The sequence below is a fragment of the Serinus canaria genome, chromosome Z, assembly GCF_022539315.1.
Source record: "Serinus canaria isolate serCan28SL12 chromosome Z, serCan2020, whole genome shotgun sequence".
Lineage (NCBI taxonomy): Eukaryota > Metazoa > Chordata > Aves > Passeriformes > Fringillidae > Serinus > Serinus canaria.
The window spans coordinates 33451898-33475501 of record NC_066343.1 but is presented as its reverse complement, the minus strand read 5'-3'; the positions used below and the strand labels follow the sequence as shown (position 1 = coordinate 33475501).

General features: G+C 38.4%; 1 protein-coding gene across 1 annotated transcript in view; it reads right to left on the bottom strand.

Annotated features, from left to right (window-relative positions):
- Window positions 1-513: 513 nt before the first annotated feature.
- Window positions 514-23604, bottom strand: part of CHSY3 (chondroitin sulfate synthase 3) — a 139304-nt gene continuing 116213 nt past the window's right edge. The window contains exon 3 of the mRNA XM_009096128.4: window positions 514-6093. Coding sequence (XP_009094376.3) covers window positions 4528-6093 — 1566 coding nt within the window. The 3' untranslated portion in view covers window positions 514-4527. The remainder of the gene's footprint in view (window positions 6094-23604) is intronic.

The window sequence follows — 23604 nt, the reverse complement described above, 5'->3', positions numbered from 1 at the left end:
GATGTAAGCATTACAAAGGTTTTGCTTCTCCTTGCTTTAGTGTGATTCTGGTATGAAGGAGACCAGAGGAAGAAATGAAGTAATAATATTCAGAACACTTTTAACTTACAGTGACAGGCAAATGGAAACAATTTGAAGTAGGCCTGGAAACTCATTCACTAAAATATTCTAGTTCAGCAGTTTTGTGTGGCAGTGAAATCATAAAACTGTAACAGAAATATCATATATTAGCTCAAAAAGTTTCAGTTCTGTAGTAACACGTACTGCAAACGGGAAGATCCAAGAAAAAGAAAAATAGGAAATTGAGAGTGAGTCATGACAAGTAATCTTATTAACCAAATTACTAAATGCTGATGGAAGAAAATTTAAATTTTTTAAGAAATGAATCAATTGAAAAATGAATTACACATTACTTACAAATGTACAACAGATCACCTTCAGTGATATTCAGTTATTGTAAATAGTTAGACTTAGTGAAACATCTCATTTTGCTGCATTTTAGGACCACAATTATCACTGTTACTTAACATCAGGGTAATTTTTGTGTGTATCTAACAAAGTATTTTTTTTCTCCTGATTTGATTGGCTTTTAAAAATATAGCAGAAACAAAAACCTTTCCCCCAGTCAGTGACTCACCATTTTCTAATCCCTGTTTTTTCCCATAAATTTTAACTGATTTCAAGTTGCAGGAAAATATGATATAGACTACACTTGTGGGAGGTTTTTTGTGCCTAAAGTTGGCATCATTCTTTGAAGAAAAATGTTTGATGTAGCAAAGTACATCTTAAGTAACTGTAGTGACTAGTAAAGACATCAAAAGAAGTTTAAATTGTTTATTTCCCTCTGATTTAAAAAAGTGGTTTTTAACTCATTCTGCGTGCAACTCTTCAGTTACTGAGGATGTGCAGTACACTCCTAGGAGTCATTTCATCAGCAATCTCCTTTTTTGGAAGGATCTTGAACCATTATCAAGCACACAGCAGAGCAAAGGCTCTTGAAGGCAGTTTTGTGCACAGCTGGCATTTGCTGCGTGCAGGAGGTGCCTCTCTCTGTACTGCTCTTTGGGAAGACCATGTGGCACCTTTTCCCCCACATGTCCCATGATAGGGTAGGACCCAAGCACATAATGCAGGTCCATGAGCCCCATGAAATTTTGCCCCTTCCTTCAAAGCCATTGGAGTGCAACCAGAGGGAAGCCACGTGGGATCAGGCTCTTTCCACCTCGGGACCATGAGAAACATGACCTGCACAAGACAACCTGCCACCCCACTCAATGAATCCCTGCTTGGGACCCTCCTTTCATTCCTCCCTGACTAAAATGGCCCTTTTGCTTCTTCAAAGCAGTTGGTGGCAGCAAGAACAGCTCTCCTGTGCTTGTTTGAGCTGCCAGCTCATAGCTCCAAGACAGGCAGTGGGCAGCACAGGTGGTAGCACAGGGGTGACTTGGGCAGAAGGTGCCAACTCCCGTGGCTGAGCCTCACACCTCCCCCTGACCTTCTGCTTTTCTTCAGCTTGAGAACCTGTACCCTGATGCAGAGTACACTCACCAAGTCTCAGAGATCCCAACATGTTTTTCCTTCATCCAGGAGATGCAAATGCTCTGTTAAAATAAACACTGTGACTGGAAAAACATGCCATGATCCAGTGGTTTGGGGATTTCTGAGGTTTCTGAGTAGTGAATGCTGAGATTTTTTTTAAGAATGGTTGTGTCTGAAAAGCCAAAGTGTGAGCTGTTGACAACCCATTTCCCAACAATGAAGCCAGGAAAACTATTCCCAGGGGAAGGAGGTTTGGGGAAGAATTGATTGTTATGTTCTACTGTGAATTCACTTGTCACTCATTTACAAAGGGACATTATACACATAGAAATTTCAATTTACAATCAAGATTATGATTCAGATTAGACAAAGGCAAACAGTTGATTAACACAGATATTCCCATCTTAATCTATACATACATAACATTACTCTAACACTTTTGTGCTTTTTTTTTTCCTTTTAATATGATCTCCTTAGAAGGCATATTATTCCTTAGACAAACTAACACAAGTTCTCAAGTTATCTCAGGATAGTTATTTCAAAAGAAAACGCAATATTTCATAATAAACATTTATATTCAGGTTTTTAACAAAGTAATTCATCATATAAACAAATGAATCAGTCAAGACACTAAATAAATATCTATACTGGTAAATACTAGCATTTTGCTTATATCATGTAGGACCTGATCCTGCAAGCCCTCTGTATACATCTTTATCCCCACTGAATGATTGGTTTCATTGCTTGTTCTAATCTACTATTTTATTTTGAGCTGAGCAAATACTTTCTGGCCACTAAATTAAGTAATTGAAATAAGCACTGGAATATGTCCCAGCAGATGTATGATTTCCTTAGATATCTTTCCAAGTCTTTAAGTTTTTTTTTTGTTTGTGAAACCACCACAAATATTTATCAACAGGCAATCAGTTTTTGATATTTACAATCTGAGTTGCATTGGTTGAGATTGCTAACATATACCAGATTCCTTGTTCTTGTCTTATTTAAGGAAAAAAGTATGACTTTTGCACTCAGTTTGAGGAGCAATTTCCAAGAATTATATTATAATTGAAAGAGAATTTTGTCATACATTTGAGCTAACAATACTAAGCTAGGAAGACAAGAGCCTCCAGGAAAATAACAAGCCAGGAGTTCTGCTTGAGGAGGACTGGTACAAACATGAATTACACTCTCTGTTCTCACTTCAACAATAAATACCTTCTCCAGGGCAAGAGAATGGCCTTTTTTAGAGCACACTATGGCCAGTCTTTTAATTCTGAATTTACTCAATCCTTGTCAGAGTTGCCTTTTACTTTGCATGGTAAGTCCAGAACCGAGAACCACAGATAAAAGATATTAGCTGACCTACATACCCTCTTCAAACCTTAGGAAATTATCTGGATATCCTCCCACAAACAGATGTGCCAGTGAATTCCAATCACTTAGTTGTTTTGGGGGGGTTTGTGGGGTTTTTTGGTTGGCTTTTTTTTTTTAAAGGAAACGCAGAAGCAGTCAGTTACAGCTAAAAAACTTACCACTTTTTCTTGCCCAGCTCGGCTTGAAATATAGTTTGAAATCAAGGGTACTGAGGTTATTAGATGTACCCACTGTAAAAACTTAAGTTTAGCTGAATTCTGATGGTTTCCTGAATGGCTCTAAACTCTTACCACAGTACAACATGAAATGTTCCAAGCACCTGGCAAGAAACCCAATGATTATAACAAATCACTGCCTGAACTAAAAAGTGGAACATACTTTGAAATTATTCTCTCTATATATCTATAAATATAGGGATATACACACACGCACACACACACACATATATATCCCTATATAAACATTTCTTTAAAATACAGAAATTAATTTTATTATTTCTCCGGTTGGTCTTGAATACTTCATGAATCCACAATATGGCAACTTCAGGCTGTTTGGAGAAATAAATCTGAAAACAGTCTTAAAACCTCCACTAATATAAATATATTGGCAAGGAACTTTGACCAGCAATAGTAAATTTTGAAACTTAAATAACTATTCTACAGTTACTTTAATTTAACAACAAGTTGCTACTGAGTACCAATATTAATGAAAAATGTAAAACAAAAATAGAGCTTTAACTTTTAACACAGAAGTGCAGCCTTATGAAAGGAATGTAAAAGAAAATTATGTATTAGAGACTCATTCTAAAAAGAGAAACAGAAACTCATCCTATGTTTTTCAAAGTAAGAACACTCTATGCTTGCACTTTGTCATAAATGACCATGTTGAGTCATAGTTTCTTCTTGCCTGCAAATTAAGAATGTTGGCTCAAATAATCTTCAAAGTGTACATGAGCATTTGATTAAATCCTGTTTGTTGTGAAAATAAAGTTCATTTACACTTTGACTGAATAACAATGAGGAGTTTGTTTTAATAATAAGACATTTAAGGACCTTGGTAGCCAGTACCAGTTGTATTTGCAAGTAGCTCCTCAGCTTTACTCTTTTTTTAAAAAATAAAGGTACAGTTATAGTTATTCATTTACTTTAAAAATTCTAAAGATGAAGAAAAGTAGCGTTTATACATATAAGTCCTCATATAAATATAAAACTCAAGTTTATCTTAGAGAGTTCCATCCCAGAAGAAGCATAAAGCACTTTTGTGGTACCTTCACCAGTAAATATTTATATCACATCAAATCTGAGAAATGCAACAAGATGATACTGAATCCAAAAGCTGAAAGACAACATTCTTCTAATACAGTCTCTTGTGATGAATATGCTCCATGGGCTTGTATGATTTCCATGACCAGATTGAATTTCAAATAAAGGAGATACGAAGGAATCCACCTCACCAGTTCAGTAGGTATAAGAAACATCAGTGAACAGCAGAGTCAGCCCGTTTGAGGTCAACAGTCTTTGGAAGACTACAAGGAGGGAGTTCAAAACTACAACAGCAAAATCAAATAACAGCAATGAGGTAAACTCCCCTAAAAAGGCCAAATAGGCTGAGTTGTCAGGAGAGAGTCCAATTGTACCTGACACCCAAATGTTTCTGTAGCCAGAGTCCAGCGAGCTGCATGGTAGAGGCAAATGTACTTGCTTTGGACCCTAAGCACATTTTATATTGTTTCGGATCTAAATTGGGGTCACACTGAACAGGATGAAAAATATGGACAACTCCTACTTCCTGACTTCTGAAAGCCTTCAAGCCAGACGTTATCACTTTAGTAAAGAGATCCACATCCTCAAGTCCCCAGCCTTGAATCGAGGTATCAAATCCACCAACAGTAAGTAGGTCACTTTTGTAGATACAGGTAATTCCAAATCCATACTCCCTCCAAAATCCAGTTCTTTTTGTGAAAACAAAACTACTGTCAGCTGGAGGGTTGCCTCCATATATTACTTTTGGATCGTATTGGCTGAAGATGATAGGGTAGTAAACCTGTTCTCCCTGAATAGTATTATCTCTGCATCGCTGGAGGAAGTCTGATGTGAATACCAGATCAACATCACAGAACAGCAGCAAAGTGTCATTGTCAAAATGAGACGACGCCATCTCAAGAGCTAGACCTCTAGAAAACTTTCCTGACATTGGAATCAGGGTCATATCTGCCTTGGGATACTTAATGCTGTATTCTTTCATTAGGTCTATGTGTTTGCTAGAGTCTGGGCCTGAATCAGAACTGAAGAGAATTATTGCCAACTTTACATTCTGCTTGGGAATCAGACAAGTCTTTTCAAAATTAACCATAAATCTTGAGAAAGTATCAAATCTCCCCGTGATAGGGACAAGAATATGTATTTTCTTGTTACTCTGTCCTCCAATGTCTTTGGTGCCTTGGAATGATGAGGAAAAAATCTTTAAAGAATTTGAAAGGAAAGAGAAAGATTGAGTGTCACTGTTGGTGTCCTCCAGCAAGCTTTTTACATCCAGCTCCTCTGCTTCTTTGAAGAAGGGTTTGCTAAACAATTGCTGAAGGTAAGCATGGCGTCTCACTGGAACCGTAACTTTCCTTCCTTTATGCCTTTTGTACAGAAGCAGTAAATCTAGGATGTACTCTACTCCATGCAGAGGGTCTACCCTGCGGTACCCATACTGTATTTCCTTGAAATCAATGAGCCTTCCTCTAGATCTGGAGTTCTCATTTATAATTTCCATGACCTGCATCACAGTATCATCCAGCGCAGCCCGCAGGACACTGCTCAGGCTCTGCCGGGGTGGCTGGTTCTCCACCATTGAGTAAAGAAACTTTCCCGTCAGGAACTCCCACTCGATGACTTCATCCCTTTCACGTGGCTGAAAATTATTGAAAGACGGCACCACTCCCAGTTGCTGATCTTCCTTATTAACTTCAGTGTTGCTGAGCTTGCTCATCAGGACACTTTCTCGATGGAGCTGGATGGTCCGATGGCGCAGTTCGGAAATTTTGCGACTCAGTATGTAATTGTGCAGCCTGTATTGGTAGGCAGGTCTTTTGTTTGGATGAAGCGTTATGGCTGTGTGGATCTTGCTGTTGTGAAGATCTTGAATGTAACCCTTGCGGTTGTGTTCGTAGTTTTCGTGGAACAATTGCTGCATCTAGAGAGAGAGAGAAAGAGGGGAAAGAGACATTAGGTTGAAGTGCTTCTACCCAAAAAAAGGACTCATATTGGCACTGGTATCAATACCAATTCTTATAGATTTTGCTTATTTTAGGCATAGAATTTTATAGCATTCAGTAGAAAATAGTTACATTGTTTTGGTCTGAGTTTCAGTAGTGTCCACAGTAAGCAAATATTGTCCTCTGTCCAAAGAAAACGTCACTTACCTTGGATTTATCTTAATTTCATCCAGCTGCAGAGCTAAGGGAAATGCATAGGCACAGGTCTGTGGGTAATATTTCTGAGTACACAGGTGCTGTGCATGAACCACTGACTTCACCTTTATCTAAACCCCCGTTAGCAAAGACCTTTAATGCAAGGTTAGCAACATTCACAATTTTTTAAAGAGCACCCTCTATTTGTGTCTATGTAGCAAAAATTTTTTGGAGCTGATATTACTGATATATGCAAATAGTTAGTGCTGTTTAACCTTAAAAAACAATGGTCTTAACAAAACTCTTTTTTTCATATTGATAGAGAATTCAATAATTGAAATAAAACCATTTGAATATACATTTTGTAAGACACACATAGTATGTCAATTAAGCAATTGATTGTGATAGTGATTTCCAATTTATTTCTGTAGCAAGAAAAGACATTCTCCTTCTGTCAAATTAGTAACTGTGATATAGTGAGGAGATACATTTTGTGGCTGAAAAGCCTAGGATCCAAAATATCTGTCCTTTACACTTTCTGTGCTGAAAACTAAACTATAAGCAAATCATAAAACTATCTTTGACCTAGTTTCTTTGTCTTCTTTGAAGACAAATTAGCTCATTATTAATGTGATGAGTATTTATTCTTAAGCGGGAAATCATATGGACAAGTAAAATACTGATACAATAAATATATTTAAAACTTGCTGCTCTTTCCTAACACCTACTAACTCCAGAGAATTCTTTCCCATGACTGGTAGATAAAGGAGAAAAGGCTGGGTTTTTTTTTTTAATCTGCAAATATATTGGTCTGTAATTAATGTAAAAGGAAAATGTGCTAATTAGACAGAAAATGTTCAATAATGTGTTTTAAACTTGACCTGCAATCAGATTCTGACATGGGTATTGAAGTTTGTCTTTTATACACTGAAGAAATCAGGAGAGGTAAGTCCTGATTGGACAGTAGATCTGACTCAAAACATTTAGCTCATTTTACTTTAATTATTTCAAGAACAGAAGTTTTGATACTGGAAGTAATATTAAGAATAGGGCAATAAATGTAAAATAACTCCTAACTAACTCCTAATAGCTCTAAAGATAAGAATCATGAAAGCTATGTAAAATTCATTAGCATGTACAAGAAATAAACATTGTTACATTTAGAAAAACAAAACTTTAATATAGAACTTCTGGATTGCCCCTCCCACTTCATTCAGACCTCAAATGCCACTGCTTGAGCAAACAGGGCTGCTACTATTACTCAGATTAAAATTTTTGAGGTTAGTTATATGACATGTAGAAAAGCAACAGACACATTCTGAGAAATACCTTAAGCTATGTTAAATTTGCCTCTAGTAACACAGGTGCCTCTCCTATATTAACGTGAAAATGAACGTGAAAAAAACCATACAAAGTTACAACATTACTCATATGCCCCTTACTCACAGACCCTACCTAAAGCTCTCTGAGAACATTTGCTCTGTCTTGAAATGTGGGTGTTTTTTTTGGTACGTGAGATGAGATGAACCAGGGACATGAGAGTTTGGCTGATTTCCTTGTAATCACAGAGAACAGGAACTCACATCAGGCCTGTTAGTGTTTTAACTAGCAGTGCTGAAAAAACTGAAATATGGCTTTCTTGAGAATTAGAGATTGTTGCTGGCAGGACAGATGGATTAGAGATTGAAAGGGAAAACAGTGTTTAGGAAAGAGCTGGGTGATGGCATTTGCTCTTTGGAAAAACAATTCTCTCTCTCTCTCTACAATTTACATCTTGAATTATGAAAAAGAACAGCTGATCTGGCTAGATTTCCAGCTAGATTTCCATTTATAAGCTACACTTCCTTCCTGGTCTATTTTACTTAAAATTTTATGCTGCAAGCTATGCAAGGTGACTATGATTTTGCATTGTCCACTTTTTCTGCAAAAAGCTGAAGGCATGATTTTTATATCTAGAATTTCATAGTAAAGTCCCCTTAAAGGAAAATAAGGAAAACGTGTAATGTTGAAAACAAAAGAAAGGAGGGGAGGTGGTTTGTGTGACTTTCTTTTCTAAGCTGCCTAATGAAGAATGCTATTTGAGTATAAATGAAACAACCATTAACTTTACCCATTTACAACCATTCACATTTAAAGTTTACACATTACATTTAAAGTGCATGATTTTTCATAGTTAAGTACATGAAAGTTTTATGTAAAATAGTAAATTGGATTTCATCCAAAAGGTTTGTAACAGATGACATACTGCTGCAAAGCTAAATGCTGTCCTCCAATTGTGCAAATTCTTCTGTAGCCCGAGACTTATTAAAAACTCAGCTTTACAGAAGATTCATTAGCAGCATTTATTTAACAGAAATATTCTGTTGACATAAATACAGCATTTTCCTCACATTCCAATTTCAGATGCCTGGGTTTATTTGATAAGCTCCACTGAAACCATGGAGAAAAGATATACTCCATTATAATAATGATTTTGTTTTTGATAATCAACAACAGATTAAAAGTAGCAATGAAAAAAATTCAATCAACTCAGTAATGCAGTACTATCACACATATGCAAAACTGTACTAATCCATTTTCAGTTATGTCACTGAAAACTTTTAATAGATCCCGATTTGGAGAAAACAGAACAAACATGATACTGAAAGCAATAACAGTTCCTGAAGATAGTCTGTTTAATCTTAGTGCTGAAATTTGTTCCTAATGTTGCAAGAAAAAATGTCCTATTACAATTCAACTGATTAACATCTAAATTAAAGCAATTTAATTTGCCCCTAACTTTGCTTTGAAATTTCTAAGCAAGATGGTCAAGCCCAGAAGGCAAAGGGAAGGATGATTAAATTTCTGAAAAATGAATTTGTGTGAGAGTCTGAATTGGAAAATGCAGTCATAAATTATCTGGCAAAGGAGGTGGATTTAGGAAGTGGAAAGGTTTATTGACTATAAATTAAAATTATTCAGCATGGTAAGAGTAAACCTTCCTGCAAAAGTTTTCATGATTTTGAATGGCAAGGTAATAAAATGCCAGATTAAATTTTGTACAGATAAATGCAAAGTATGTGTGAGGAACACAATCCTAACTCTGTGTGAAGAATGTCAAACTGTGTAAGCTGTTAGGACTCTGTCCAAACAGTACCAGCCCACCAGAGTTTGCAATTCTGTGTAAGTGTCACACAGAGGTTCAGCAGTGATGAAGGGAAAAGCAAGTAGCATGAGGACAAGTCTAAAGTGAATCAGAAGCTTCATTACATGGTTGTGAACACCATAGCATACCAACATCTTGAAGACTGTGGCCAGGCACCTTGTCAGTATCGCCCCATCTGAAACTACTAACAAGGAATTATAGAATGTTAAGGGTTGGTAGGGACCTTAAATATCATCTAGTTCCAGCACCTCTGCCATGGGCAGAGCTACCTTCCAGTAAACCAGGTTGCTCAAAGTATAATCCAACCCAGCCTGTAACAGTGTCAGGGTTGGGATATCCACAATCTCCCTTGGACAACCTGCTCATGTCTCACCACCCTCACAGGAAAGAATTTCTTCCTAAACTGTAGCCTAAGGTTTTCTTCTTTCAGTTTGTACCCATTACTCCTTGTTCTATCAATACTCCTCTATCTGAGGAGTTGCTGCCTGGCTTCCCTGTAGGCCTCCAGATAGTGGAAGGCTGCTGTGAGGTTTCCATGCAACTTTCTCTCCTCTAAAGTAGCCCCAACTTTCTTAGCCTGTCTTTGTACCTCTTATCAACTTCGTGTCCTCCTCTGCACTTGCTCCAACAGTCCCATGTCCTTCCCGTGCTGGGGGCACCAGAACTGGCACTCCAGGTGTGCTCTGACCAGAGTGGAGCAGAGGGGCAGAATCCCCTCTCTGGTCGTGCTGCCCACGCTGCTTTGGATGCAGCCCAGGATCCCACTGGCTTTCTGGGCTGGGAGTGCCCATGGCTGGGTCATGTTGAGTTTGTCATCAACCATCATGTGAGTACAAAGGTACCAACCAAGGCTACACAATGATTACATATCTGGATCATTAAATAAACAGTTACCTAGGACAAAGCAGAGAAATCCAAAGAGGGCCAACTCTGAGATCCATGGAGTCAGAGTAAATGAGAACCATAAGAAAAATTGATAGGAATGGTACCACCTCTTCTCTCATAAAGAACTATAACACTTACAAGGATACACTCAAGACTCGGAAACAGATCTTAGTGGCACAGCAAGCTGCTGATGGTAAAATTTTGGATCACTTTAAAGAGCAAAGCAAACAGCTTAGTGGGAAACTAACATTGCTATCTAGAACTCCTGGAGCTCCAGCTAAAGATCTATCACAATATTTCCTTAATGTCCTGTACCCCTGCCTCAGTTTCTTCTACCAATTACCCCAGAGAGAGACTATTTTGCCAAATGAATACTTAGTTTGACATGATACAACCAATTTATATTCACTGGAAGCAGTGAATGGGAGAATTTGTCTTCAATTCAATATAATACCTGGAGGCCCAACATTTTATCTTTTCACATTGCATTTGTGACCTTTCTGAATTGTTTGCTGTCTTCTGAATGGTTCTTACAGCACAACTAATGCAAGAGTTGGCATGGACTTCTGCTTGCCTTTTTCCATGCCAGCTGAAACTAAACGTTGGGAAGAAATACTAATGATCTAATCATGCTCTGAGAACTCTGAAGTGCAAGCAGGAATTAAAAAAATTATAAGAAAGAAATCAGAATAAAGGCAATGTTTTATTATTGTGGCAGAAAAATACAATAGCTAATACACAAGCACAAAGTAATTCGCATTGCAAGTTCTGAAGTAATTGTAATCGCTGTGATTTACTGATGTAATAAAAAAGGAAGGTTCTTACTGCATATACACAAAACCCCAAACCCACCAACTTTATTATTTCAAGACTACCTCATATGAAAAGACTGAATGCAAATGGTGCTTTTTAAATTAACATGATTTTTCTTTGAGCATTAACAACATTTAACAGAGAAGACATAAAAATCCTACATTCACTCAAGCTGTTCTTAAATCCACAGGAGTGCTAAACTGTTGACCATTTTATCTAAACTGGACTTTATTAATAAATGTAGAAATAAGATGAACAGGAATTACTCCTGGTCTTTCTTCCCTCTGCTCTTTAGAGTTTAGCTCTGCTAAAGGTGAAGATTTATTCACTGCTGCCAGTGAAGGGACATTTCATCCATATGAAGTACATATATAAACCTACTGTGTTTGAGATGATACTGTTTTGCTGAACAGCAGGAAGTTGAGTGCTTAAAAAAAAATTCAGATGACTATAGGCACATTAGGATGGTCTCAATAATATGTACTATAATAAAATGCAACAGTAAGCTACAGTTAATCTAAGTTTCTGTACAAGAAGACAGATTTGAGCAGGTCAGTTTTGATGCTCTGAGAAATACTATGAGCCTGGAGAAGATAAGGATTAAGACTGGAATTATGAAATCCATATGAACTAGATAATAGAGAAGCAGTAACAAGCTATGTACAAGAGGGGAATATCAGTTTGGAGGGAAGTTATTATGGAAGCTTCTAAGGAACAATATCATTCCTAGTGAGGCTGGCACAAAATCTTAAACACTGCTCATGACACACAGTCAAGGACATTATGACTAACCCATAAAAGCCAGAGAACTTGGAAATTAAGAAGCTTTGGAAATTAAGTCATTATAATAAAACAACACATATAATGCTATACTCACGGTTGTAAGAGGTAGGCGACTAAGTACTTAGGAAAACTGACTTTTTAAATTGGAAAAATTTGGCATTCAAAGAAAACATGAGAATATTATCAGACAGTAAGATGGCATTAAGAGATTATTAAAATTCAGTGTGAATCCTCTAAAGAGAAGGGACACAAAACTTAAGTGTTGCATTAGCCAAAATATTTCGGAAAGATGCAACAAACAATTTCCTACAATTCTAGACCTGCATTTTTATCAAATGCATGGGACAAATCAATGCAAAAGAAACTTGTCAGGCTTCTAAATAGACAAATTAAACAGCACTGGTATACAAGGACAGCAGCATGGATGGAAGGAAACAAAAAAATGTCTTAAATTACCCTGGGCATTATCTAAGGGAAACAGTTGTGGGAAAGGCTGCTTTTTAGTAGTCAGCAGATTTAAGGAAGGTAGGCTAACAGTCTTCCAGCCCCCTCAGGTTTGGACTGCCTGGTATCACTAACCCGCTATGGAACAAACCAGCCTTCAGAAGAGAAGCACCAGGGTAATGTGAAAGGGATGACAGGTTAAGAAGCTGGTAATAACAGCTCTAGTTACAATGAACAACAGCCCCCTACTCACTGCCAATCTTTCCACTAGGATGTGAAATGGAAACTCAGCAATGGAAATGGCTAACTCAGCAGTTTTGATGATGCCAAAGACCTGACTCATTTCCTCTTCTGGACAATAAAAGATGAGTGATAACAGAGAAGGTATAACTAATTTTCCTGTCATAGCTTAAGCTTCATGTAACTCAGCGATGTTCAGACTTGTGGTTGCTCCGACATAGTCACTGAGAGAGCTCAGCAGAGAAAGGTGGGTTCTGTTATCAGGGAGTTACACAGTGACACACCAACAAATGCACTGGGACCAGCTACATGTTTACACCTTGAGTCTTGGGAGCTGAACACGCCCTCCATGGCATTAAAGCAATACCCCTGCAGTACTCCAGCAGCAGGTAGAGCCATCTGCAGTTTTGCCATTGTTTGCCTCATTACAGAAGGTGGTTTGCCACAGTAGCATTGCCATCCAAGTGACAATCCCCAGCATGAATGTCCTTCATGTCCTTTTACATCTTGGCAGTGCATGTGTGCTTCCTTAGGTAACAGCTTGATGCTAAAAACTTTATCCAGATGATAAAAGTGTTCTCTGGCTTCCACACATCAAGCAAAGAAGCAATCCACCCTCCTTGAAGCCAAATCTCCCATGAACTCCGGGCCATATTCCAAACTGGATCTTGCCAATGTTCCTGTCCTCCCATAAAGGGTGCTTCAGCTCCCTTACAAACAAATACCCTTCCCCGGCATGCCTCATACAGTATGAGACAGTCAAAGAATTTATTAATAAGTGGTATTTCACAAATTTAAAGATAATTAATCAATAATTAATTATTTCTTCATTTGTATCAAGCCACTAAAATACACCATTGTTAAAATTACACACATTACTGTCCACCAGTTAGCTGCATCAAGTGCACTCTATAAGAAGCCCTAGCATTTTTTGTACATGCTTTATTATTTACAGAATTCATAGTATATATTAAAAACATTGTAAAATTTGACCACAAAAGTAATACATAATCTTTTATCCTAACACATCTTCAGTGCAAGACACTAAGCCTTCCTGAAGGCTCATACACAGGAGTGCACCAGAGCATTTACCAATATTTCTTTCCTACAAAAAATATACTTTTTAAATACAGAGTTGAAAAAAATGCTTAATCATTAACTTTAAGGAGCAAAAGAAGAAGGAAGTTATTTTGCCAACCTCGTGCCCTTAAGCATAGTCCTGAAGGTAGTTTTCAATGATTATTGAACCGTGTCGTGGGGTGACAGCCTTTATCCCAATATCGTGTGTTGTGTCTGGCCTTTCTTCCCCCCCCCCGGCCGTCTTGCTGCGGCGGGGCGGGGAGGGGGGGGGGGGTGAGGGTGACCGGGCACCTCGGCTTTTGCTTTTGGCTGGTTGCTGCTGCTGCTTAGCTTGCTGGCTGCTTTTGCTTTTGCTTGCTGCTGCTGCTTAGCTTGGCTGGCTTGCTTTCTTTTGCGCTCTTCTTTTTTTTTTTTTTTTTTTTTTTCCTTCCCTTTCCCTCTTTCTTACCCTCCCCTGAAGATACCGTACCGGCTCCGGACCTGACCTGGGACGTCCAGGACCCCCCGGAGTCTGCGAGAAGAAGATCAGCACCCTCCACAACACTGCCTGGTTTCTTTTTCTTTTCTTGTGTTGGGGAGTGTTCCTTTGTTACTTGTTATTAAATAGGTTTTATTTTCCACTTTGCTCCTCCGAGGAATTCCTTCCTGAACCCGGTACTGGGGGAGGGGTGGTTGGAGGTTTGTTTTTAGGGGACTCCCTTTCGGAGATTTCCCCTAATTTGTCCTAAACCAGGACACCGTAAGACTAAAAAACAAATTTTTGTGTTAGCAAAATAAGAATGATTAAAGTCTTAGTGTGCCTATGGAATTATTATTAAACTAAGTGAATACAATTAACTCTGTTCCATAACACATTTATGCAAAGTTTGTAAGTACTTTTATTTCATAGTCTGTCCCCTTCTCACTATGTGACACATTTGGCTATATATAGGCAGAAATATTAAATCTGTCAATATTAGCCTTCAATGTACACAACAGAAAAACATGGCAAAACTTTTCAAGGTTATCTTTTTGGACAAAAATATCAAGTTCTACCCTCTGTGTTAAGGAAAACAAGACGAAAAAGTTATTTGATGACTAATCACAATTTCTGAATTGTTTCTATGTGACCTAAAGTAGTATATTTGTTTAATGATAAACTTTTCTAAAACATGGACTCATGCATTTGTGTATCTAACCAAAGATTTGAATACGGTAATTATTCTCTGAAGTGCAGGAACACCAAAAAATGCTGATTCCACATACACAAATTCTATAGAAACTGGAAATTTTGCCTTTTTTGGGTAATTTGTGGGTAGCATCACAGTTGAAATAGCAACACACCCCACTTTACAGGATTACTTCAGAAGGAATTTTTACTGAGAAATTTCCCTTTTGTTTTCATGTCCTTATCACTCCTACTCAGTAGTGCTCAGATGTTTACATTTGCCTTATCCCCAAAGCCCTCCCTCCTACAAAAAACTCCACACTTCTTAAAAAAACATCGAAATTCTGACAGCTAGTGTGATGAACACTTTTTAGCATGGATAGACTCAGCACTCTTCACAGACTTACAGAAGAGAGTAGTCTGGTTTATGATAGTATGAAGATGCCTGGGAGTATTTAATTTACACTTGGCTGGAGCCATTCCTAAAAAAAAAACAGTGGTAATATATCCTTTCTGGTTTTCACTTGTTGAGACCAATCTCCTTGTACATGTTTGAGAATCTTCATCCATCCAGACCCATTTCACGCTAACCAAGCAAAGTTGAAGCCACAGAACTAACACCCTGTAATGGCCTGAGGCTGTGCTGCCTGCTTCATGTGATGACTTCACTCCTATCATACCAGCTGACACCAGTTCAGATGCTCAGCACACCATCTGCACTCCTGTCACATCACCTGACATGGGGAAGTAACCTGCTCCACTCAGAAACTTGCCACGTTCAATGCAGGAAACCTCTTCTGCTGAATGAAGATCTGGGGAGATTTTCTTCTGCAGTGCAATATAGCAAATTAATGTTTCTAGAGCCTTTATGCTTCAAGTACCCTGAATGTGTAATCTTGAAACGCTGGGAGAGGACAATTTCATACAGCAAGAGAAAGCCGCCCTCTGCATGCCCCTGCCCCAGTAACAACACTTGCTATAAAAAGTATGAGGCTCCTGTCTCATGAAAAATCCTTATACTGCAGTGATATTTTACAAGTTATAATTCTTCCTGCTGGGAGATGAGCAGCCTGTAAACTACAATAGTCTGAAATGAAGGGTTCCCTGATATTTATGACTTTCCTTAGAAAAATCAATCTTCCTGAAGAATTTGCATGCCTGTGCCTTACTAAATCTGCTGCCCACTAGAGAAAATGTACATCTTACTTTGCTCAACAGGATCTTAAAAGGACTTTCTAAACTGAGTCCTAAGTATCCTTTCTTTTGAAGTAACTCACCAATTCAAATGTTGAAGAAAAATTCAAGAAAAACCCATTTTAAATTCTAATTTTTGTAAAAAAAATTTATTAAAAATCAAACTTCAGGGCTTCAAATACTGAGATCTAAGTGCTCAGTTAAACTGCAGTATTTCTCTGCTTTCACAGGTTGGTCACATTTCTCTCTAAATGAAAAATTCCAAATGAAAACAATCACTTGACTTTACTATTTCCAGTATATTTATCATTATAGTCTACCAAAGGGAAATGCTATGAGCTACTATCCTTCAGTGAAGTCAATTACTGGGACACAAAAAGTTTTTCCTATTGTTTTAGGAGTCTTTAATAGTACTGCTATTTGAGACTAAAATTTGAGGCTAAAATGAGAGTAATAAATGTTCTTCTCATGCTGTTTTTATTGCTTTTTACCTAAGTTTCCATAAAATCCATTTTGAAACAAGACAGCAAAACTAAACAGCCTTATCCTTCCAAAAGTCCAGTTATTTGGAAACAGAACTTCACTTTTGGTAAATACTAAAAGAAAAAATCCTCTACTTAAAGAATAATCTTAAAGTAGAGGATTTACCTATGCAAGCCATTTACCAAAAATGTTCTCACTTCAAGTTTATGTCTCAATTATTTATAATGAGCTACTTAATATAAACTACTTTGGCAGAGTAATACACATTCTATCACATCTATCTGTCACCCTCTAACACTTCTGTTTGCAAAAACATGAGGTTTTGGACCTTATTAAATAATGTTAATCCAGTGCAACCTGATGGAACTGTGAATTCCAGTCTTGAAACAGATCCTGCTTGAAGACCAAGGGACCGGACCAGATGATCTCTGTGACCAGTTAAACTTATTTTACCTCACAGCCTTACTCCATATTAATTAGTAAACTTATATTACAAAACATAATTTAGGAGGAACAGTGGTAGCAAAGCCTGCTGTAGAATCAATATTAGAGATTCTGTACCTGACCTCCTCCAAAGTTTTTCAAATAAAATATAAACTTTGGGAGACTGGAAACACTGTCAGTTCAGGATAATTCTTAATTTGCACAATATGATCTACATTATACAACATGTGTGCAGAGGCAAACACATAGCATGACTCAAAATTATTTTGAGTAACTCAGCCTTAAAGAGATGCTACTTTCTCTGCTCATTTATCCTTTTTTACTGTTATTTTACAGTTAAGTTTTTCACTTCCCTCTTTTATTGGGAGTGTCTTACTGCAGATTTGTGGAAAGTACTCAGTACAGTAAAACAGAAAATTCTCCTGTGTTTATTTGAAACCCTTTTTTTTATTCACATATCTTTTTTTTTTCCCCACATGTTTTATACATGCCCAAAATTATGTACTGGGAGTCCTCCAAGACGAGTACAACACACCTGAAGATGAAACACATGGTCTCAACAACTGTATTGTACACATCCAGGTAAACAAAATTACACCAGTGGCAGTTTCTTTTGCTGAACTTTCATGAAATTAAAAAAGCTATCTGATTTTTTAGTATTAGTATCACACAGGTAGTGGCATAAACAGTGCAATATAACATCTTGTGGAGAATACAGTGTCTCTTTTTAGCTAACAAGTCTGGATGCACACCCACCAGACTAATGACAAACAAGAATAGTCAATGCTTATTTCTTGGGCAAAGTAGAGCTCTTAAAGTACAGCCTGAGGAGAAACATCAGTTTGCTAACACTGTCTGAAAAGCCCATGAAGGTAGAGAATAGAAGTTAGTAAGAAAGAGTAATATCAAAAAGTCAAAATAGAAAGCATGACAAGAGGGAACAGATGGGATCCCAGCCTGTCCTGGGGAGTGGTGAGGAGCAATTAAATTACACAAACATGCAGAAGTTGGAAATGTCAGATAAACTGGAAGGAACTTCTTGATCAGGAAATTCATCTTGCCACATACAGAACAATGCAGTGAACTAGCAGATCTCCTCTTCAATACCAAAATACTTCTGAACAGTAGAGACAGCAAAGCAGGGTACTGCTGCATATAGGGCTTGCTTTGTCAGAAACTGTATTTATGCAGGCAAGTGATGGCTCTTACCACCACTACAACATAAGTCTTACCTACACCCACCTCTTCCCACTAGGAAATTAGGCCATATCAGGAATGTTCCCATAGCTGGAATAGGGGAATTTAGCTACAGGGGACCATAATAAAAAAGCACTAGGTTAATGAAAAAGGCCAATTTTCTAAAACTAAACAGAAGATCAGCTCAAAAGCAGCCAAGGATGCCTAGACAGAGCAGCAGCAATCCCAGGCAGAAATGCCAGGAGACTGAAGACATCCCCTGCAGACTGGAACCAAAGAGGAAGGAGTTTGGTGAGTTTTTTAATACAGAGTTTGTTCAGATCTCTCAACTGAACAGATCTGCAGAGCAGAAACAACAGAATGTTGCACTTGCCTTCGCTGTGACTTGTCTGGTATTTCTAGAGATATTTTCTCCCCCGCATAAGCAGACCTGAAAGGAAGTCTTTTCATATCTGAAATAATTGTAACTCCTAACAGTAAATCATATTACTAATTAAAATTACCTCAAGCATTGAAATGAGAAAAACTGTTTAAAATGCCAAGAAGTAAAGAAAAAATGAGACTGGCTGGAAAAAAAAAATCTGTAACTCCCTATATATTTCAACACAACACATAATTATGCATGCAGAATTTTATTTCTTTTGAGAGACACGCATACAGCTTATTTTTCTTGCTACTGTTTACCAGCTACAATTTTCTTTTTTCTTTTAATCTCAAGACGTTATCATTCCACTGCAAATATATTTGAGAAAACTGCTGGGTTTACCCTTTAAAAAAGCTTTTGAATCCTTTAATTATTCAAAGAGAAATTCAACAAATGCTTGTATAACCAATTGACTACAGATTTATATTCCAGCACTCTCAGATAATGATGAAATAATGCATAAAAAATGTCATCCATAACTTCCATTAAGTAATACTATGAATTCTGTGTAAGTACTTCATCAGTCATACTGTCTGCATATCTGGTGGTGTTCGCAGGGGTCCCAGGACGAGGGAAGAGATGAGAATCTTTACTCCATGTTTCTGAAGGCTGATGTATTATTTTATGATGCATATTATATTAAAAGAAAATGATATATTAAAACTATACTAAAGAAAGAGAAAGGATTTAATCAGAATGCTTGCAAGCAAAGGAAAGGAATGGAATGATAATAAAATCTTGTAACTGACCAGAGAGTCCGAGAGAGCTGGACTTTGATTGGCCATTAATTAAAAAACAACCACATGAGACCAATCAAAGATGCACCTGCTGCATTCCACAGCAGCAGATAATTATTGCTTTTCTTTTCCTCTAAGCCTTCTCAGCTTCTCAGGAGAAAAAACCCTAGCAAAGAATTTTTCAGAAAATATGTCCATAATATGTCCATGACATGCATGCATTACACATTTTGTTTACATTATTGCATAAAAATCTGCACCAAAAACAGTGCAGGAAAACACCTGGCCTTGGATGACTTTGTTCATTCATAATTAGCAATATTTCACTATTAGTTTATGTATTTTAATTCCTTAGTACGTTGGCCTTACTTGGATAGATTTTTCCACACAAAATAAAGAAAGGATAAGCTTTAGCAACCGGAAAACATAGAAGCTTAGCACAGGAATGATAGTTGATTATGCCTTCCTATGGAGAACAGGAATTCCATCTGCAGCATCTATTTTAAACTACATTCATCCAGGCAACATCCAAAAAATAATCAGTGCCACCTTTTAGCAATGCTGGTCTAAGGATGAAGCCAAGAATGTGAGACAGAGGTAATATATGTCTCTAAGACCATCTAGCAAAATGGACATACAAACATGCTTACAGGGGAAGCAAAGTTTTGAAGACCTAAAGCTACCTGGAAGCCTTTTGAATACCTTAAATAGCTGATTATTTAAGGTATCCATAAATAATCTCCTTGCTTTAAGCTCAGGCCAAGTTGTTTCACTTCCTGTTTTCTGGTAATAAATCCAACATACTGACAAAATCTGAAGTATCAGAAGAGCTAAAGGGTAATGGAAGTCAGCAGAAAAAAGAGAAAAAAGATCAGGACTAGTGCCTCTTGTGCCTATCTAGGACTTACAAGGAAGAAATTTTTGAGATAAAAGCAGGCAATCTCATAAGATCAACACTTGTAGCAGAGCACTGCCTTTTTGTTCAGAACTCTAAGAGCCTTGAAGTTATTTGATTTGCTTTGAAGTCTGCATATTTATTCAAACTGTCATCAAAATCTGGCTTTTTATAAAAGCTGTTGGGAAGATGAGGTGTTAAGATATGGACGTGCTGGAGCACAGAACTCCTGAAAGACAGCATCCAAGGGGGGAACAACAGTGCAATTTCATATTACCTGGGAGACAGACAATTAGGGTAAGAAGGCTTGTGAAGGAAGGGCCTAGAACACAAGCCCTGTGAGGACTGGCTGAGGGATCTGAGGGTGTTTAGCCTGGAGAAAAGAAGGCTCAGGGGTGAGCCTTATCACTTTCTACAACTCTCTGAAAGGTGGCTGTAGCCAGGAGGGAGTCAGCCTCTTCTCCCAGGCAACCACCAACAGGACAAGAGGACACAGTCTTAATCTGCACCAGGGGAGGCTTAGGCTGCTCATCAGGAGGAAGATCTTCACAGAAAGGGTGATTAGCTCCTGGAATGAGCTCCCTGGGGAAGTGGTGGAGTCTGTGGCCCGGGCGGTGTTTAAAGAAAGCCTGGATGTGGTATTGGGTGTCAGTACCACATCCAGTGGTACTGACCACTGGATTGACAAGGTGTCGTTGACAGGGTGTTGTTGAGTCACAAGTTGGACTTGATGATCTCAAAGATCTTTTCCGACCTGATTGATTCTGTGTGTTCCTCTGAAATAGATTACACAAGCACACTGAAGTGTGTTTAAACACTCAGCCATGACTTTATTTATTTTTATCTGGAAGTGGTCTGGGGGACTTAGAGCTATGGCAAGGGGTTGCCAACAGCAGAAAATACTGACAAGTGGTAATCTTGGATTATTAAAGCAATGATCCAGTGAGAAACGCTCTTCTCTGGGTGCCATATATCGACAGGAGGCAAGAAGGATTTGTAGAATAGGTTGAATTGCAAAGGAGTTTTAAAGGCCATCTAGTCAAACCCTCATTGCAATGACCAGGGATATCTTCAAGTAGAACAGGTTGCACAGAGCCTCATCCACACTGATATTGAATATTCACAGGGATGGAGAATCTCCCCACTTTGCTTTCTTATATCCAACCTAAATTGACTATCCTTCAGTTTCTAAACTATTCCCTCTTCCACTCAATGTTAAAACTGCCTCTCTAGCTTTCTTGTAGGCTCCCTTCAGGTACTGGGAAGCTGTTCCAAAGTCTCCTCAGAGACTTTTCTTCTCCAGGCTGAACAACCCTAACTTTCTCAGTCTCATTAGGAGACATGGTCCATCACTCTGGATCATCTTTGTGATGTCCTTTGTGAGTCCTCTGGACTCATTCCAACAGTTCCATGCCCTTCCTGTGCTGGGACCCCAGAGCTGGATGCAGGGTTCCAGGTGGGCTCTGATCAGAGCAGAGCAGAGGGGCAGAATCCCCTCCCTGGCCCTGCTGCCCACGCTGCTCTGGATGCAGCCCAGGACACGTTTGGCTCTCTGGGCTGGGAGTGCCCATGGCTGGGTCATGCCCAGCCTCTCACCCAGCAGCCCCAAGTCCTTCTGGGCAGGGCTGCTCTCCATCTGTTCATCCCCCAGCCTGGGTTGGTACCAGGGTTTGCCCCAACCCAGTTACAGCACTACAACTGGGTTGCAAGCCATTTTAACTTGGCTTTGTTAAAACTCATGAGATTCCCATGGAACCATCTTGAACTTGTCCAAGTCCCTCTGCATGGAATCCCATCTTTGGGTGTATCAATCATACCACTCAGCTGGGTGTCATTGGCAGATTTGCTGAGGGTTCACTTGATCCTGATGTCAGTGTCATTGCTGAAGACACTGAATAGCACAGACCCAGTACAAACACCTGAGGGACACTGCCTCTCACTGACGTCCCTCCAGCAGGATCCTGAACTGTTGACCACTACTCTTTGGATGTCACCACTCAACCAATTCCTTACCCATTGATCTGTCTACCCATCTAATCCATCTCTCTCCAGTTTTAGGGATGGCATCTGACTGCCACGACTTTTCAAAAATTGTGGAGAGTAGCTTGGCAGCTGTATCAGCCAATTCCCTCTATGTTCCCCTCTCTGCTCACTCATACAGTGGTGAGGCTTTCTACTCCACAGCTGTTGCCTGCCCACACTGTTTTCCCCCCTTGGATGCTTTCTTTCAGGAGTTCTGTGCTCCAGCAGGTCCATATCTTAACACCTAATATTCCTCCCAGTCAGAAGCATGTGACTGAGTTGGGTCCTGGAAGTAAAGCCTCCAGGGGGGTTTTTTTAGTGCTATGAGGCACTAAATATGGAGGAAACATACAGTAACATATGTACTAACAATAAAACATGAATAATTTATAAATAATGATTAACATAAATCAGACATATATGCTTTATTAGGACAAAGAAATAGAAAGCAGATGCAAAATGGAAAAATGCAAAATGTGTGCAAAAAAGTACTTAAGGGAGATCAAAATTATTTAATTTTAAAATTATTGAAGCTCATAACTTAGCATGAAGCTAAAAGGATTAAACATACAGATAATTAGAACATCCAAGATGATATAAGAAACAAGAGCATTGAGAATCCTTACTGATTCAGGGTAAAAGCAATTTGGTAGCTCATAATAGCCCCTTGGAAGTTGTCAGCACAAGGTCACCACAAAGACCAAGCCTACAGAATGCAATGTTAATAACTTCTCCATATTTAGTAAAAAAAAATGCATTGCATCACATTAGCATTCTTAACACAGGATTTCAACATCTTTGGACAACAAAACAGTAAACATAGACTGATGAAAAAGGAACTATACTCTTCTTTGGTAAACATATCTTGAGAACTCTTAAATGCATTGCCAAGTCACATTTTAAGCTCTCATATTAAGTAAGAAAGCAAAAGTGTCAGCAGATCAAGTGAATATGGACCAAGCCTATTTAATCTACTAATTAAAAATGCCATCATTCTTTTAGGAAGGTTAACCATAAAATTTGTAACAACTTCGAAATTAGGAAATGGCTGGAAACTGGTTCTGGTGGCTGGTAGACTTAAAAGTAGTTTCTCAGAAGTTACCACTGGGGAACTAATGACTGAACTAGAGGATCCAAGACATCCGAGTTCTTCCAAAGAAAGAAAAGGTAAAATCAGTACAGTAAGACTTCCTGTAATACTTTGTCATCCCCTTGACATAAAAGTTTCTCATCAGTCTGCACACTGGCCAGATTTCTGCATGATAGCCAGATTTAATCTGGTTTTTATTTATTTTTTCTAACACTTGTACTACATCGAGTCATTACGCAGCTGAGACACTGAACAGCATGACCTCCTTGTC